Raw genomic sequence first — 14,653 nt, forward strand, 5'->3', positions numbered from 1 at the left:
GGGGAGCATTTCCAGTCTGGACCTGTTTCTAATCTGAGGACCTGATTCTTTGGAGGAGGAGGTGGAATGCAAATTAAAACCTAGAATTATTTATACCTGTTAAACTCATCTTTTGTTTTTTCATTGCTTTTTCTTTTTTAGATAATGGGCCTTGTTTGGGCTCCCGGAAACCAGACCAACCGTATGAATGGCTTTCGTACAAGGAGGTGAGTTTTCTGGCTTGTGTGGATTACTTGCAGGCTGTAGTGCTTGAACACCTTAGTTCTTAGAGCCTTAGAATGTTAGGTCTGGAAGGTTTCTAGAAAGTATATGTGCCGGACTAGCCTAGCTTTGGGATCAATGTGGAGCATCCAAATAGAGAGAAGCTTTACACAAAGATTTAGGAAGGACTAGCTGAGTGATTTAACCGATGGCTCAGAGCACTTTCTTTCAGAACTGACGTGGATACGCTGGAATTAGAATAGAATTGTAAGACAGAGTTCTAGACAGGTGCTTGAGGCCGATAACTTCTCGCAGACCCCCTGGGAGTAGGGTTACTCCTCTCCCCGGAGGGGTGCTGGAAAAGTCTAGAAGCTCAATCCAGAGAAACCCTCTCATGTTATAGAAGAAAAGGAAAACATGCCTCAGGAAGGGCTATGACTCAGCCAAGGTCACAGCCGGCCAGTGGCAGAACCAGGACCAGAAGCGAGGCCTGTGGCTGTCTTGTGGGCTTTTCCGGTTCGTCGTGCTAATGCTCAAAGCTGTCGATGACCACCTTGAAACTGGGGTGACATCTTAAACCCGGGGCAGCTCAGGGAACAGCATAGATGTCCAGAGGAGACACCTGTGTTGCTGTCTGTGTTGCTGTCTGAGTGCAGAGCTGGGTGTTTTTATTCTTGTCACTCTGTAGTCCCCAATGATTCACTGCTGTAGCAGTTTAAATAGGAGCTCGTGGATCACTGGTGGCACAGCAGGAAGATACTGGTTTTTATTTTTATTTTTATCACTATCCTAACAAATCTGCTTGCCTCTGCTTTCCCCAGTCCAAGCGGGACCCTGAGGACACGCAGAAGCAGCGGCCAGGGTCAGCCTGGCTGCCCTTTGTTCCCAGCCAGCCGTCCAGGAGACGGCTTTCTGCCCCTAGTCCCCTGCTTCTCCTGGCTCTAGGAGCAGGTAACCCTGGGGCATTCATGACTATGAATTAACTCCCTCCTTTCAGGTTTTGTGTGAAAGATGTTCTTAGTACTTGGTGTATTGGGGGTGGAGTGTCCACTGGGAGCCACAGAGTCCCATGTGTGGAAGAGCACCTCTTGGTCCCACTCCTCATCGGGGGGAAAAACAGCACAGTTGCTGTGTAGTTGACTCTTGACTCACGGTGACCCGTGTGTGTCCGAGCAGAACTGGGCCTCCAGAGTTTTCAGTTTTTCGGAAGTAGATCACTAGGTCTTTCTTCTTGGGCATCCCTGAGTAGGCTCGCCCAGCACACAACTGTTGGCGGTCAGCAAAATACAGAAGGCCTCGTTTTGTGTAGTGTTTAATCTCTTTCAAGAGAGTGACAAGGTGAAGTAGCATATCATAACCTTGCCTGTGGAAGGAGCAATGAACTGTATCTCAGGTGACCAGAGGGATTTATTTTGCCTTTTTTTGACCAGAGCTAAATAGCTGATTCCCATCCCTAGAGTTTCCAAGATCCCTCATTTTCAAAAATGGTATGAAAACAGTTCCTATGGAAAACGTCGGGCATAGATCATTGCGTGATGACCCTGAGGCCTCACAGGCTACTGGTGCTTTCTGGATCACCTCTGTTACGTTTGTTGGCTGGGAGAGGGAAGACACGTCCGTTTCAAATTGCATTTTCAAGGCAGATTGAAACCTTTGGCGTTTCTATGTATCAAACCTGCAGTGGGGGTTGGTAAAGACATAAAACTGGACTTAACTGAAGGCAGCTTAGGACTCGTACATTCAAGTCATTTTCTTCACTGCCCAATACAGGGAGTCTCCAACTTAGGACGTATTTGAGTTACCATGGACTGCGCTTAACGACCGTCTTTTTTTGTGTGTGTGCATCTTATTGGTGGTAATGGAGCCCCGGTGGCATAGTGGTTAAGAGGTAGGACTGCTTAACCAAAAGGTCGGCAGTTCGAATCCACCAGCTGCTCCTTGGAAACCTATGGGGCGGCCCTACTCTCTCCTGTAGGGCCACTGTGAGTCGGAATCAACTCGAAGGCAGTGGGCTTGGTTTGGTTTATTGTTAGTAATATGTACTACATACAGTGTTGCAGCGTGTGGTTTGCTGATGTTATCATTCTCAAATGCAGTGTTTCCAACCCCCAAAGACAAATAAAAATTGGATTTTTAAAGCTAGTGATAATGAAAGGCAATAATAATGAAAACTAAAAAAAAAAAGAGGGATTTGACTTTTGTCAGAACCGACTTATGATGGAGGAGCCGTCAGATTGGAACCCCTTCGTAAGTCGGGGACTACCTGTAATTCTGACCTTTTTAGGGGCTATAAACCCTTGAGGGAAGGCATGAACCCTTTTTCTGTATACGTAAATGTGTGCATATTACCCTAATAAGCTTTGCAGACAATTGCAGGTAGTTCACAAGTTATGATTCCTTAAGCGTAAGCAAGAGTTGTGAAATAGCTCGTGGAATCTGAAGGTGATGAGCATGTTAATGCTATTCTTGCCACCACCTCACCAGTGCCGGTTGTGGTTGCTCCAGGTGGAGCTTGGGTTGGTGCTGTGTGCCGGACCAACAGGATTCCAGGACAGGCATGGGTGTGGCTTTGTGTCCTGTGGGTGTGGGCATGTATGTACCCTTGATAATTCACCAACTGCGAATAAGAAAAGAACTCCTCATTTAAGACTTTTAACAAATTATACTTTATTTGGGATGGGTGTGTGGAAAGGATAGGGGCCGGTATATTGCTCTAATTTTTGTGTATCTACCTATTTTTGCTTAGTTGTGATAGTGATAGTATACATTTTTATACTTATTTTACATAATATCTTTACAGATGGTCTGCTAAATTAGATGTGGTCTTCGTAATTGTAATATTTATTAGGTATGTAGCATTTTCTGAGAGATTTACCATCATTTACTGAACTATCCAGCCATTGGTCTCTTTTTTCTTCATAGTTTTACAGTTGTAGATGGTTTTGAAACATACACCTTTGTACATAGGGCTTTTTAAAACCTGCTGTCCTAAGATTGAATTATTTTCTAAGAAACCATTCTCAAGAATGAAATTGTGGAACCTAATGATGGCAGCTTGTTCTTATTTCTTTAAGGTCTCTCAAAAAACTTGCTTTTTTTGTGTTTATACCAAATGACATGTTTTGGCTGCTTTGCTGCTCTTTTTAAATACCAAAATGAAAAAAAAAGTTTTCCGTTCCTGTTTTATAATTTAAAAAAAACTGAAATAAAAAAAAGAAGTATGTAAGAAACCCTGACATAAACAGCCGTGGCCTACAGTTGTTGGAATGAAATTGCTTTGCAGAAGGAAGCCTGTGGTCAGTTCTTAATAGTGAATTCTGGTGCACAAAACCCTATTTTGTAAAACAAAAAATTGTAAATAAAGTCGTACCTGCATGTTCCTTCCGGCTGTCTCTGTGCGGCACCACTTGCAAGCTGAAATACTGGACTCATCCGTCAGTCAGCAGGAAGCTTTGTTACTCAAGATGGGGCCTGAACTGCTACTGATTTTTTTTTCCTCCCTGTTTTAGGTTGCAGAATTGTCAGAATGTGTGGGCTCGGCGCTTATCCAGAAGGGCTTCAGGGCCTCCCCAGATCAGTTCATTGGCATCTTTGCTCAAAACAGACCTGAGGTACAAACCCTTAGGCACCTACTGTATGAGGCTTTGATAGTTCTCAGATACAAACCTTAAAGGAAATAAGAGTGAGGAGGCAGAAGCAATGTCAGGAACGAGGGCGTCTTCTCATCAAACAGCATTGTGTCCATATGGGACTGAAGCATAGAGTAGGGTGTGGAGTGGCAGGAAAAGAGGCAGAAAACAGAGGTAAGAGCCAGGCCATGGCTTCCTCGTGTGCCCTTACTAATACTAAGCTGGGACCTGACCACAATGTTGGAAGCTTGAAAACCGCTTCAGGAAAAAAAAGAAAAAAACTACTCAGGCCAAGGAAGTGAGTGTGCTCCTGCCCACGGCAGCCGTGCGTTCATTTATGCTGTGTGTTAGGGTTCGGCAGAAGATTTCATTTGAGAAGTACAGCCAGAGGTAATGGGGTGCACTGAGGAATTAAAAGAGTGATCTCACCAGATTCGCCTTTTAGGAACATCAGTCGCTATGTGACTGATGAATTTAGAGGCAGGGTGAACAGTTACTATATCCCTTCTTGCCTTCGTCATTTTTCAGGGGATATTTTACCAAAAAGGTTTTTCCGCTTAGGCAAGTATGTGCCCACCTTCTCCTGTTTCCAGGCCATATGCAAACTGCTCCCAGATTTAGGTCTCTCAAACTCTACAGCCGTTGTTTTGTCTGAAAAGATTCAGTGGCTGCACACTGCCTGATGACCAGAGCCAGATGCCTCCATGACCACAGTCTTCCTCCGGCCTACCTCTCCAGGCTCATCTCTCCCTGCGTCCCACCTGGAACTATCCATGTCAGCCCAATCATAGTACTCCCTGACCTTCCTTCCTCTGTTGGAACGGAGTAGTCCCCCACTGTTGGAGTCTTCTTACCTTTCTTTCCGAAGAGAAGTTCAAATCCTGCTTCTCTTGCAATGGGCAGGCTCAGTTGCCTCCTCCACGAAGCCTTCTGCATCCACCTTGGCCCTTAATGGGCTGTCCCATCTGAGTCAGTCACTGTCTGTATGATGATTTTTTTCATATATTTGCCTCTATTCTTCAGGCAACTTGCAATTTCTTTTTAAGAAGGGCACAAGGGTTTTGTTCTCATTATGAATCCCTCATGGTGCCTGCTGTGTAGTAGTAGTTACAGAAATGTTTATTTCACAATATCAAATGTTTTCACATTGAATCTTTCTAGATTATTGTTCTCCTTGGAGTGATTATATTGTAACATCTTGTTTTCTCCCCCTGACCTTTACTGTTTAGTGGGTGATTATTGAACAGGGATGCTTTGCTTATTCCATGGTGGTGGTTCCACTTTATGAAACCCTTGGATCAGAAGCGATCACATACATAGTCAACAAAGGTACGTCTGTGATCTTGGGTTGGACATGAGCCTAGTTCTTGGATAGATTCAGTGGCTTTATATTTGCTTGTATTTGATCTGACAGGGCTTTTTTATTTAAGTGAACATCTACCATTTTATTCAAAGAATGTAGTAATTAAAATAATCTTATACCGGATATTATAGAGTCAAGCTTTCAGGATCCCAGAACTTTATTCCTCCCTGAATCTCTTCTTTTACAGCTGAACTCTCTCTGGTTTTTGTTGACAAGGTAGAGAAGGCCAAACACTTATTAGATGGTGTAGAGAATAAGTTAATACCAGGCCTTAAAATCATAGTTCTCATGGACTCCTACGGCAGTGATCTGGTGGAACTCGGCAGCAAGTGTGGGGTGGAAATCATCAGCATGAAGGCATTGCAGGTGAGTCGTTCTGCCCAGCTTGTGTCTCTGAAGGGCCTCCTTGAGGGCTTCTTGGCTCAGATGTGATATCCAGTGAGGCCATGCAATCCCAACTCTGGCTGGTAGTCGTAGCAACTCATAGAAGATGTAGAGTAGAACTTTCTATCTCATTATTGGAAAAACAGATTCCACATGCATGCCCGTGTGCCAATCAATATAGCACATCCGAGAGAAAACACTCATAAAGTGAGTTGCAGCGCTCACATATTTATTCTAGAGAACTGTAAAAATGGCGTGGGGATAGCGTCTCACCTCCTCTAACTTCACAAGGGGGAAGGAGAATCAAGATTAACAGCCCAAGGCTGATGATGCCTGAGAGGTGAAAGTCAGACATGGCTTCAAGTTTTTACCAATTCTGACATCAACCGTCCCCCTCCCATGGCACTCTCTACTTCTGTACGGAGTTTGAAAATTCGTTGCAAGGGTCATACAAAACTCACAGACCATACTCACAACTATGGGGGGTTTTATTAGGGAAGTAACAGGTTGCCATTCAGGTTCAGGGACAGAACTCAGGGTGCAGTTCTTCAATCGGGACAGCCTCTTCCCAGCTGTGCCCGCAGGCCTCTCATTGGCCCCTAGGCCTCTGCCCTGCTTAGGCAAGTGTTACAGAGCTCTTCTAGCTGTGCTGCTGAGTGCCTAGAGGCACCCCACTCTGGCAGTAAGCCTCACCTGAAGACACTCAGCTCTAGGTCCATGGGATCGGCAAACTTAGCTCCACCAAGCGTCCGAAGGCACCCTGCTCCTCCAGCAATCCTCCTGTCAGAAAGTGCTCAGCTTTCTTGCTGTGTCGGCTGGGAGGCCCGCTGCACCGTCTCCTCTGCCGTTTCTGTGCTGCAGTGTTAGAGCTCTGTCAGTCTTCTGGTTCCAGGAGCTTCTCAGCTCAGGGATCCTGTGTCCAAAGGACACACTCTGCTCCTGGCTCTTCTTCCTTGGTGGCAGTGAGATCCTCCTCTCTTGCCCCTGGGATGGCTCACTGTAAGCCTAGTGGGATGGCAAAACTGACCAGTCCCTTCATTTCGGTTCCATAGACCTTATTTTCACGGCCCCACCCTACATGAGTGCCGTGAAGTTTAATTGCATTGTCAGCCAGCTGTCCAGTCCTCTTGGTGGGCCACAGTCACATTATTTGTATGGTCCTGCCCAATGGGTGGGAGTTACAGGGCCGTGGTGGGAAAGGCCATATAAAAGCAATCCATCGTACCACAAGCGCTGACCAGTCCTGCTGATAAACGCAGGAAATGTGAACTTGGTGGAAGTTCAAGTGTATGTGTCGCCTTAGACTTCAGTGTCTCCCACTCCCTCATTTGTCTTTAGAACAGAGCCAGCTATAGAGATCTGCCTCGTTATTCTTTCCCACATTGCTTTTGGTAGAGTCCTGGTGGACTTCCAACGTAGATGTTTGATTTTATTGTTTTTATTTTCAATTTCTGAAGATTCACATTAATCACAACTTTAAAGGCAGCCAATCTAGGGAAATGAGTCTGGTCCGTATTTAAATAGGTTGCTTGTGTCAGATCATATAAGAAGTTGATGCCCCAGTCGAACTTGGGTTGGAGTTCAATCCAAGGAAGCTGTCAAGGGGAGGATCTTTTTTTGTATACATTATAGGGAATCAAAGGGCAAATAGAGTATGTGTTTTCATATAGCAAGCCAATCTCTTTCTGAAATCGTTCAGTAAATAGAGCTTTAAAATGTATTTTTAGTTTTCCTCTTTCTACAAAGATTTGAGGCTACAAGTAAGAATTTGTAGCAATTCATACTTCCTGGGGATCCTAGTCACAGGAGACTTGTTTGTTCTGTCAGAACCACCCCCGTTCCCCACAGTGTCATAGACCATGGCTGCATAAGAGCAGATGGGAGTGTTTCATTGTTAATTTGAGTTAATAGCTGGCTTTTTACTTAGCATTTTCCCACCTTTTTTTTTTTTTTTTTAACTTGAAACCCCTTTTGACAGTAATATAATCTCTTCTTTTCCTTCCACCCTCCCTACCTGCCAAGACATACACAGGAATTTTTTTGGTCATTTTTGACTGCTGTATAATAAAGACGTAATTTTAAGATTAAAAAAATTATTTACATGGGAATATGATTAAAGATTATAATATAAAGTTTATATTAATGCTGTCTTCATAAAGGACATTGTTCTGTTAAATATGATTCATGTGTTTACATTTTCTAGTTAAATATGATTCATGTTTAGTTATTTTTAATTTCTTAACCAGAACTTTTTAACAGATGAATTCAAAAGGAACATTAGAGTTGATTTTGTGATCAAGTTTATATTAACATTTATTTCTTTCCGGATCAAAAATAGAAGTAGAACTTTTTATTTTTCTCAATATTTGATTATGAAAAATTTCCCAAACATACAGATAAGTTGAAAGAATCCTACAGTAAGCAGCCACGTGCCCACTACCTCAGTGCGACAGTTAACGTTTTGATGTGTATGTTTCGTGACTTACCCATCTCTCCCTTCTTCTGCCCATTCATCAATCCATCTCATTTTATTGGTGCATTTTAAGTAAACTCCAGACTTCATCACCCCTAAATACTTCAGCATGCTTCTCATTAACTAGAATTCAGTGTTTATTTATGGTTCTTTTTGAAGGTAAAAGTTTTGCATTTTGAACCTAAAAATAGTAACTCATTTTTTACAATTGCTATATATTTTTTCTAGATTAAGACGTAAGGAATGTTTCAGATATGAAGCCGTCTTTGCAAATAGTGCACTAACATAAAAAAAAAATGAGTTTAAAGCCAAGTTGCATACGATTGTTGTCTTATTTTCTTTAACATCAGGTTTTTGAAGTATTAGAGATCTCAAGAAGCTATGTAAGAATTTTGAACAGATAAGTGGAACTTTGGATCTGATAAAGATTATTTTGAAAAAAATTTTTGCAGAATTATCATCGCTTTAGCTCTTAGTTTACTTGGACATCAGTGTTTCTGTTTTTTTAAATCGGTGGATAGAAATCTTTGGCTATAGTTAAGAGTAGGACTTAGTTATTAGACCATAATAGGAAGTGAGAGTGGAGACAGATAAACAGTTTAAAAGACTTTGTTACTGTCTTTTGAATAAGTCCTACTTCAAACGCAAGTCCTCGTACCATTTATATAGTTTTATGTAAGAAGGAAGACATCTGGAAAGTGGCTACTTAGAACAACGGGTAAATACTTGGGTTTGGGTTAGGTAAAATTGCTCTAGTTTCTTTAATTTGAAAATTATGCTGTCCTTGGACCAGCTGTGAGTGAACCTCACAGTAAAGTCAACCTTACGTGACTTGATGTGACCTTACTCTTTACATTTAGAAAATATTTCCATTTAAGAATTTTTTTTTCTTTTTCTAATTAAGAACCTGGGAAGAGCCAACAGACAGAAGCCCAAGGTAAGTACAGCGTGTCAGACCCTCTCACAGCCCTCTGTGGTCTTCTGTATCTGTCCATTTCGGAGACTAGTAGAAACCGTGGATGAATCTGTGTGGTGTGGAGTCCTGGGGTGGGGTAAGCGGTTAAGCCACAAGGTGGGTGGTTCAGACCCACTCAGAGGTGCTTCAGGAGATGGGCCTGGTGGTCTGCTTCCTAAAGGCCACAGCCTGGAAAACCCCGGGGAGCAGTTCTGCTCTGCACACGTGGGGTCAGCGGCAACAACAACTTCGTGGCTTTTAGTTTTCTCCTCTATTCTGACTTAGAACAACTTTTTTTTTCCTCATCTGCCTCAGCCTCCAGCACCTGAAGACATTGCAGTAATTTGTTTCACAAGTGGAACTACAGGTGAGTTTTGAAATGAGATTGCTTCTGCGTGGTTTCTGGAAGTTGAGACTCCTCGCCCTTTTTGGATGACTCATAAGCTAACTGTAGATGGACTGAAAGCAGAAGAGACTGAAGTGAACCAGGCGCTGTCTTTTGTTACTCTAGAGGACACCCTGAGAGTCTGTGAATGCCATGTGTTCCTCAGACATTAGAGTCATCTATTTTCTGGGGACAAGCCTTGTCAGTTGTTTCCAGTAATAAAATTCCTAATTTTTCCCCTCTTATTGCTCTATACATCCTCTAAAACTTGTCCACATCAATTAAGATTATTTAAGATAATAAGATTCATTTTAAAGGATTTCGGGTTGCCCAGGAATGTAGTGTTACTTAGCAAGTGGCCGTCAATGGGGGATGCCTAGCCCTAGAGGCATTTGAGGCCCTCATCATACATGGTTCCTCAGCTTCCTCAATTACTGTTATTCCTGGAAGGAGTTTCATTTACTCTAACTTTGTTCTGCTTTGTGTGTGTTCTGCAGGCAACCCCAAAGGAGCACTGGTCACCCATCAAAATATAATTAGCGTTTGCTCAGCTTTTGTGAAAATAACAGAGGTAACCTGTTGTTGTCTTTCTTCATATTCGTTGGTTGTCATTAGGCCTCCGGGTGAAAGTGGGAAGGTGACTAGTGGAAATCTTTGTTGAGACTTTGACTGGAGTTCCCGGCTGGTATAGTGTTAGGTCCATGTTTTATTTGGAATCCTATCTGAAAATATATGTCTGAGTCTTAAAGATCACCTTCTCTCCAATTATTTTTGTTGTGAACCTAATCTCCAGCTCTGCTTGTGCTGGTTAAGGTGGGTTGACAGAACTTGCTATGGTTTTATATTGTGAAGCTTTATTTGGAGACTGCTCTGTACGCGTTTCCAGGGAAGGACAGACAGGAGATGACTCTCTTGTGCTTTCATCCACTATTCCAGTGTTGGGAAAATGGTTTCTTTTGTGAAATGTTCAATATTGCCGAGGGTTTTTTTGAGTTATTAGTTATTTGGTCATTTTGCCTTCCATTTTACGAGAAGGATTAAAGCCTAGAACTTTGATTAATTTCCTGTAATCTTAAAGTTTGCTAGCCAAAGGTATATTTCAAACTTATGTAGCCGTATAATGCCCTTCCTTCGTGCCCTTTTCACATTTTTTGTACTTTAGTTTTGCAATCTCTCGGAAGGATTCGGTAGCCCCAGTTTTTGTGGCGGGAGTCTATGCTTAATGGTTTTGGGGAATGGCTGCAGAATTTTGATGTTTTAGGCATCTTGCCACCAATTTTACTATATTCACACGTTCTTAGTTCCATATACCCTTTTTGGTGTATGCTTTCTAAACAAAGATCAACATTTGGTACCTTACCAAAGTGAAATTTTAATTTCCTAATAGGCCTTCAAAACGCACTGGTGGCTTCTGGAGGCAAATGATTACAGGACTTTTTTAAAAAATCAATTATAGCATCAAGGGGTATCCTCAGCTTCGTGAAACTTCTAATCATGCTAACGGATATTATTTTTTGTAGTAAATCAGGAAGTTGAGTTAGCTGCTCTTTGTATGATAATTGGAGTCTGAGAACTATTGGCAAATGGGGCCACACTTGAATAAAATTAAGATTATGGCATGTTCAATCGACAGTGAACACCTCCAGAGCTGTTGTGTGTGTTCAGGACTGGTGTTTTCATCTGTTATCCCATTCCCATTAAGGATGGCCCAGCTTTGGGGTGGGGAGGGTGTGGCTCAGAAGTACCCGTGGCACCAACTTGACAGCTCCCTCATTTCCTGATTGGTGTGGCAGCAGCTGCTATTGGCAGCCCCCTGTTTTTTGTTTTTTTGTGTGCTTTAGGTGAAAGTTTACAGTTCTAGTTTCTCATACAAAAATTTATACACGTATTGTTATGTGACCCTAGTTGCAATCCCTGTAATGTGACAGCACTCTCCTCCCCCTTTCCACCCCAGTTTGCCTGTGTCCATTTAACCAGCTCTTGTCCTTTTCTGCCTTCCCATCCTGCCTCCAGACAGGAGCTGCCCATTTAGTCTCGTGTATCTCCTTGAACTAAGAAGCACGCTCTTCATGAGTATTATTTTAAGTTTTATAGTCCGGTCTAATCTTTGTCTGAAGTTTGGGCAGCCTCCTGTTTTGGCCAAAATTCTTTATGCTGGGGACACGAGAACACCATTCCATGCAAACACTCCATATGTCTGCCCCTAAGTAAAGCCCATTCTGAGCTGTGAGATGAAAACTTAGTATCTAAACTTAGGCTGGATACAGACCCGTCACGATCAGCATTTATAGGACAGCAAATCCCCTGGTACACATCGGAGATTTCATTAAACCAATTGGAATGTTTTTCACAGGGTGAAGTTGGGCCTTATGGGGTCAGCGGTGATTCAGTAGTAGAATTCTTGCCTTCCACACGGGACACCCAGGTTTCGTTCCTGACCAGTGTACCTCCCACGCAGCCACTACCCATCTATCAGTGGGAGTTTGGGTGCTGCTGTGCTGCAGAACAGGTTTCAGCAGAGCTTCTAGACTAAAACGGACCAGGAAGGCCTAGTGTCTATTTCTGAAAATCAGCCATTGAGAACCATATAGATCAGGCAATTCCATCCCGTTGTGAATGGGTCACCAGGAGTTGGGGGCCAGCTTGGCAGCTATAGCAACAAAGTAGGGCTTTAAGGTAAAAATTTTGATCAGACTCAAATATTCTAGGTGTTTTTATACTATAAATGAAAGAACCTTGTCTATCCAACTTATCTCCTTTCCCTCTTCCCCAGTGCTATCTTATGTTGGAATGGCTCTTGTATTTCTTGCCTTAAGGTGGAATTGAGCATGCTGGGTGGTGGGTGCTGTAAATCTGAAATACTAATGATTAAAGCACATAATCCCTTAACATCACACTTGGAGTAAAGTTTTACTCGTTTTAACTAAAGTCCTGATTAGATTTACTTTGTCTTTTGGAATGATCCCATATACTTCACTCTATTTGAATAATTCAAGTATTACTTTTCGTTTCATTCATTGCTGAGAAATGATTGCAGACCGTAAGCAAAGTCTCCTTCTCCTTAATGTTGAGGTAAACGGGAAAATTACTAGAAATCTTAACACTTTTCTGCCTTGCTGGTGTCTTTGCTTACAGAATACAATCCTTCCTTGCCCAGATGATACTTTGATTTCTTTCTTGCCTCTGGCCCATATGTTTGAGGCAGTTGTAGAGGTAGGCACTGAATTTTGTTACTTTTACTTGCTTGTTTGTGTTTTGCTAAGTTGTTGTATTTTACAGACAGTACTCACCTTGAGTGCCAGTGACACACACATTTCGTTTTTACCACTTGCACACATGTATGAGCAGATCTTGAAGGTGAGTGTCATATGCAAATGGTTGTCTTCGTAGGTGATTCCTTACTTAGCCCAAGTTTAGAAATGGTGCTAATTATTTACGAGAGTGTAAAAAATTTTTTTTTCTGCGCCTGGGCTCTTGAACTTTAACCATCCATTTTTTAATTTAGAAGTTCATACCATCAAGTAAGAGAAATGACAGTCCAACAAGATGGGAGAAAATATTTTCAAATCATATCTGAAAATACATAATATATAAAGAATTTTTACATCTCAATAATGAAAACAACAAATAGCCCAATTAAAAAATAGACAAAGGATCTGAAGAAACATTACTCCCAAGAAGTTACACAGATGGCTAATAAGCACATGAAAAGCTGTTCAGCGTCATTAGCCTTCAAGAAAATACAAATCAAAATGCAGCGAGATACCACTTCATACCCACTAAGATGGCTAGAAGCAAAAAGGCAGGTTATTATAAGTGTTAGTGAGGGTGTGGAGAAATTGGAACCTTCACACACCGCTGGTGGGAATGTAAAGTGGTGCAGCTGTTTTGGAAACAGTCTGGCAGTTCCTTAAATGATTGGACTTAAAGTTACCACATAGCCCAATCATTCTTCTCCTAGGTTATACCCAGGATAAATGAAAACATGCGTCCCCAGACACTCGTACACCAAAACATGGAAACATCCCAAATGTCCATCAGGTGAAGGGTGTAGATACAAATTGTAGGGTGTCCCCGCAGTGGAATATTATTTGATAATAAAAAGGAAGTACTGATTCATGCTAGAACGTGGATGAATCCTGCAAACACTATGCTAAGTGAAAGAAGCCCGTCACAAAAGACCACATATTGTGTGATTCCATTTACGTGAAATGTAAAAAAAGAAAAAAGAGTAGAAGCTCAGACTTTTGGAGGATGCTAATATAGAGATGATTCAGGAAAGATTAATTGTAAAATGAATTTTTGCTGACTCTACAAGCCCTAATGAAGCTTCTGTAAGAAGTGTCTATTGTTGATTGTGCTTGTTTATAATACAAATCAAAATACAATGAGATGCCGCTCCATACGCACTAGGATGACTATAATAAAAAAAAGGTAATTTTAAGTTTCGGTGAGGATCTAGATAAATTGGAGCCCTCATACACTGCTAGTGGGAATGGAAAATGGTACAGCTGCTTTGGAAAATAGTCTGGCCTTCAATTGCTATATGGCCGATTTTTTCAACAATATTCTAAGCGCCTTTGGGAAACCAGGATAATCTTTAGCTGACCTTTGCCTGGGTTTCCTGGGTGCAGTTGTGTGACTAATTTAAAAAGTGACTAAGAACCATCTCTTTGTTTTCTTGGACAATTTTGCGCTCTGTAGTCATGGGAAAAACAGTGAGCATCATTCATTCATTGAACAAATATTTTTTTGAGTGCCAGCCATGTGCCAGGCACTATGCTGTGTACTGGAGGCAGAAAGGTAACTAACAGAGAACCAGCCCTTTGATTACTGCTGCCCGGTAGGATTTACTCAGCCCTAAAGGACCATTAGACCCCACATTCCATCTGTTACTTCTGTTTCTTATACTAGGAGAGCTAGTGAGTTTCTAAAGTGATCACAAGTGAGTGGATAATGGACCATACTGTACGTACCTAAGTGTGGCTTTGAAGGTGTGTCTTTCTCCTGGTTTTTGCTTTCAAACCTGAGACCATTTGCACTTCTGTTACATCATTGTTTGACTCTTTCTTATTTAAATTTAAACTAGGAAGACTACTTGTTAGCACACATGGCTTGCCAGCATACAGTTGGCATTAAGCAAGAAAAAAACCACGCAGCAGGGTAGAGCTGAATGGCAGGCCACTCTGGTAGTAGATGTCCTGCCAACTTCAACATATTAAGTGGCTTCTCAGGAACTTTAGTTAGATTCAAATAAAAGAAA

General features: G+C 42.0%; 2 protein-coding genes across 15 annotated transcripts in view; both read left to right on the forward strand.

The window, feature by feature from the left end:
* The window catches only part of LOC126065971 (long-chain-fatty-acid--CoA ligase 1-like), a 348,612-nt gene that overhangs the window by 178,180 nt on the left and 155,779 nt on the right, over positions 1-14,653 (forward strand). For 9 of the 12 annotated variants that reach the window (XR_007514970.1, XR_007514969.1, XM_049866650.1 and 6 more), the window contains exons 4-11: positions 142-206; positions 3,711-3,812; positions 5,060-5,159; positions 5,381-5,559; positions 8,955-8,987; positions 9,321-9,372; positions 9,888-9,961; positions 12,526-12,603. Coding sequence is in view for 10 of the 12 variants with exons in the window: in XM_049866650.1 (XP_049722607.1) it covers positions 142-206; positions 3,711-3,812; positions 5,060-5,159; positions 5,381-5,559; positions 8,955-8,987; positions 9,321-9,372; positions 9,888-9,961; positions 12,526-12,603 (683 nt within the window). In the remaining 2 variants the exon portion in view is untranslated. Of the gene's footprint in view, positions 1-141; positions 207-3,710; positions 3,813-5,059; positions 5,160-5,380; positions 5,560-8,954; positions 8,988-9,320; positions 9,373-9,887; positions 9,962-12,525; positions 12,604-12,669; positions 12,748-14,653 lie in introns of all 12 variants that reach the window. The other 3 variants (XM_049866647.1, XM_049866655.1, XM_049866656.1) reach the window with 3 other exon arrangements.
* Positions 1-14,653, forward strand: part of LOC126065970 (long-chain-fatty-acid--CoA ligase 1-like) — a 206,413-nt gene that overhangs the window by 35,980 nt on the left and 155,780 nt on the right. The window contains exon 1 of one of the 3 annotated variants that reach the window (XM_049866643.1): positions 163-206. The exons of the other annotated variants lie outside the window; for them this stretch is intronic. The gene's annotated coding sequence lies outside the window, so the exon portion shown is untranslated. Of the gene's footprint in view, positions 1-162; positions 207-14,653 lie in introns of those variants that run through there. 3 annotated transcript variants of the gene reach the window in all.

Source organism: Elephas maximus, chromosome 22, assembly GCF_024166365.1.
Source record: "Elephas maximus indicus isolate mEleMax1 chromosome 22, mEleMax1 primary haplotype, whole genome shotgun sequence".
Lineage (NCBI taxonomy): Eukaryota > Metazoa > Chordata > Mammalia > Proboscidea > Elephantidae > Elephas > Elephas maximus.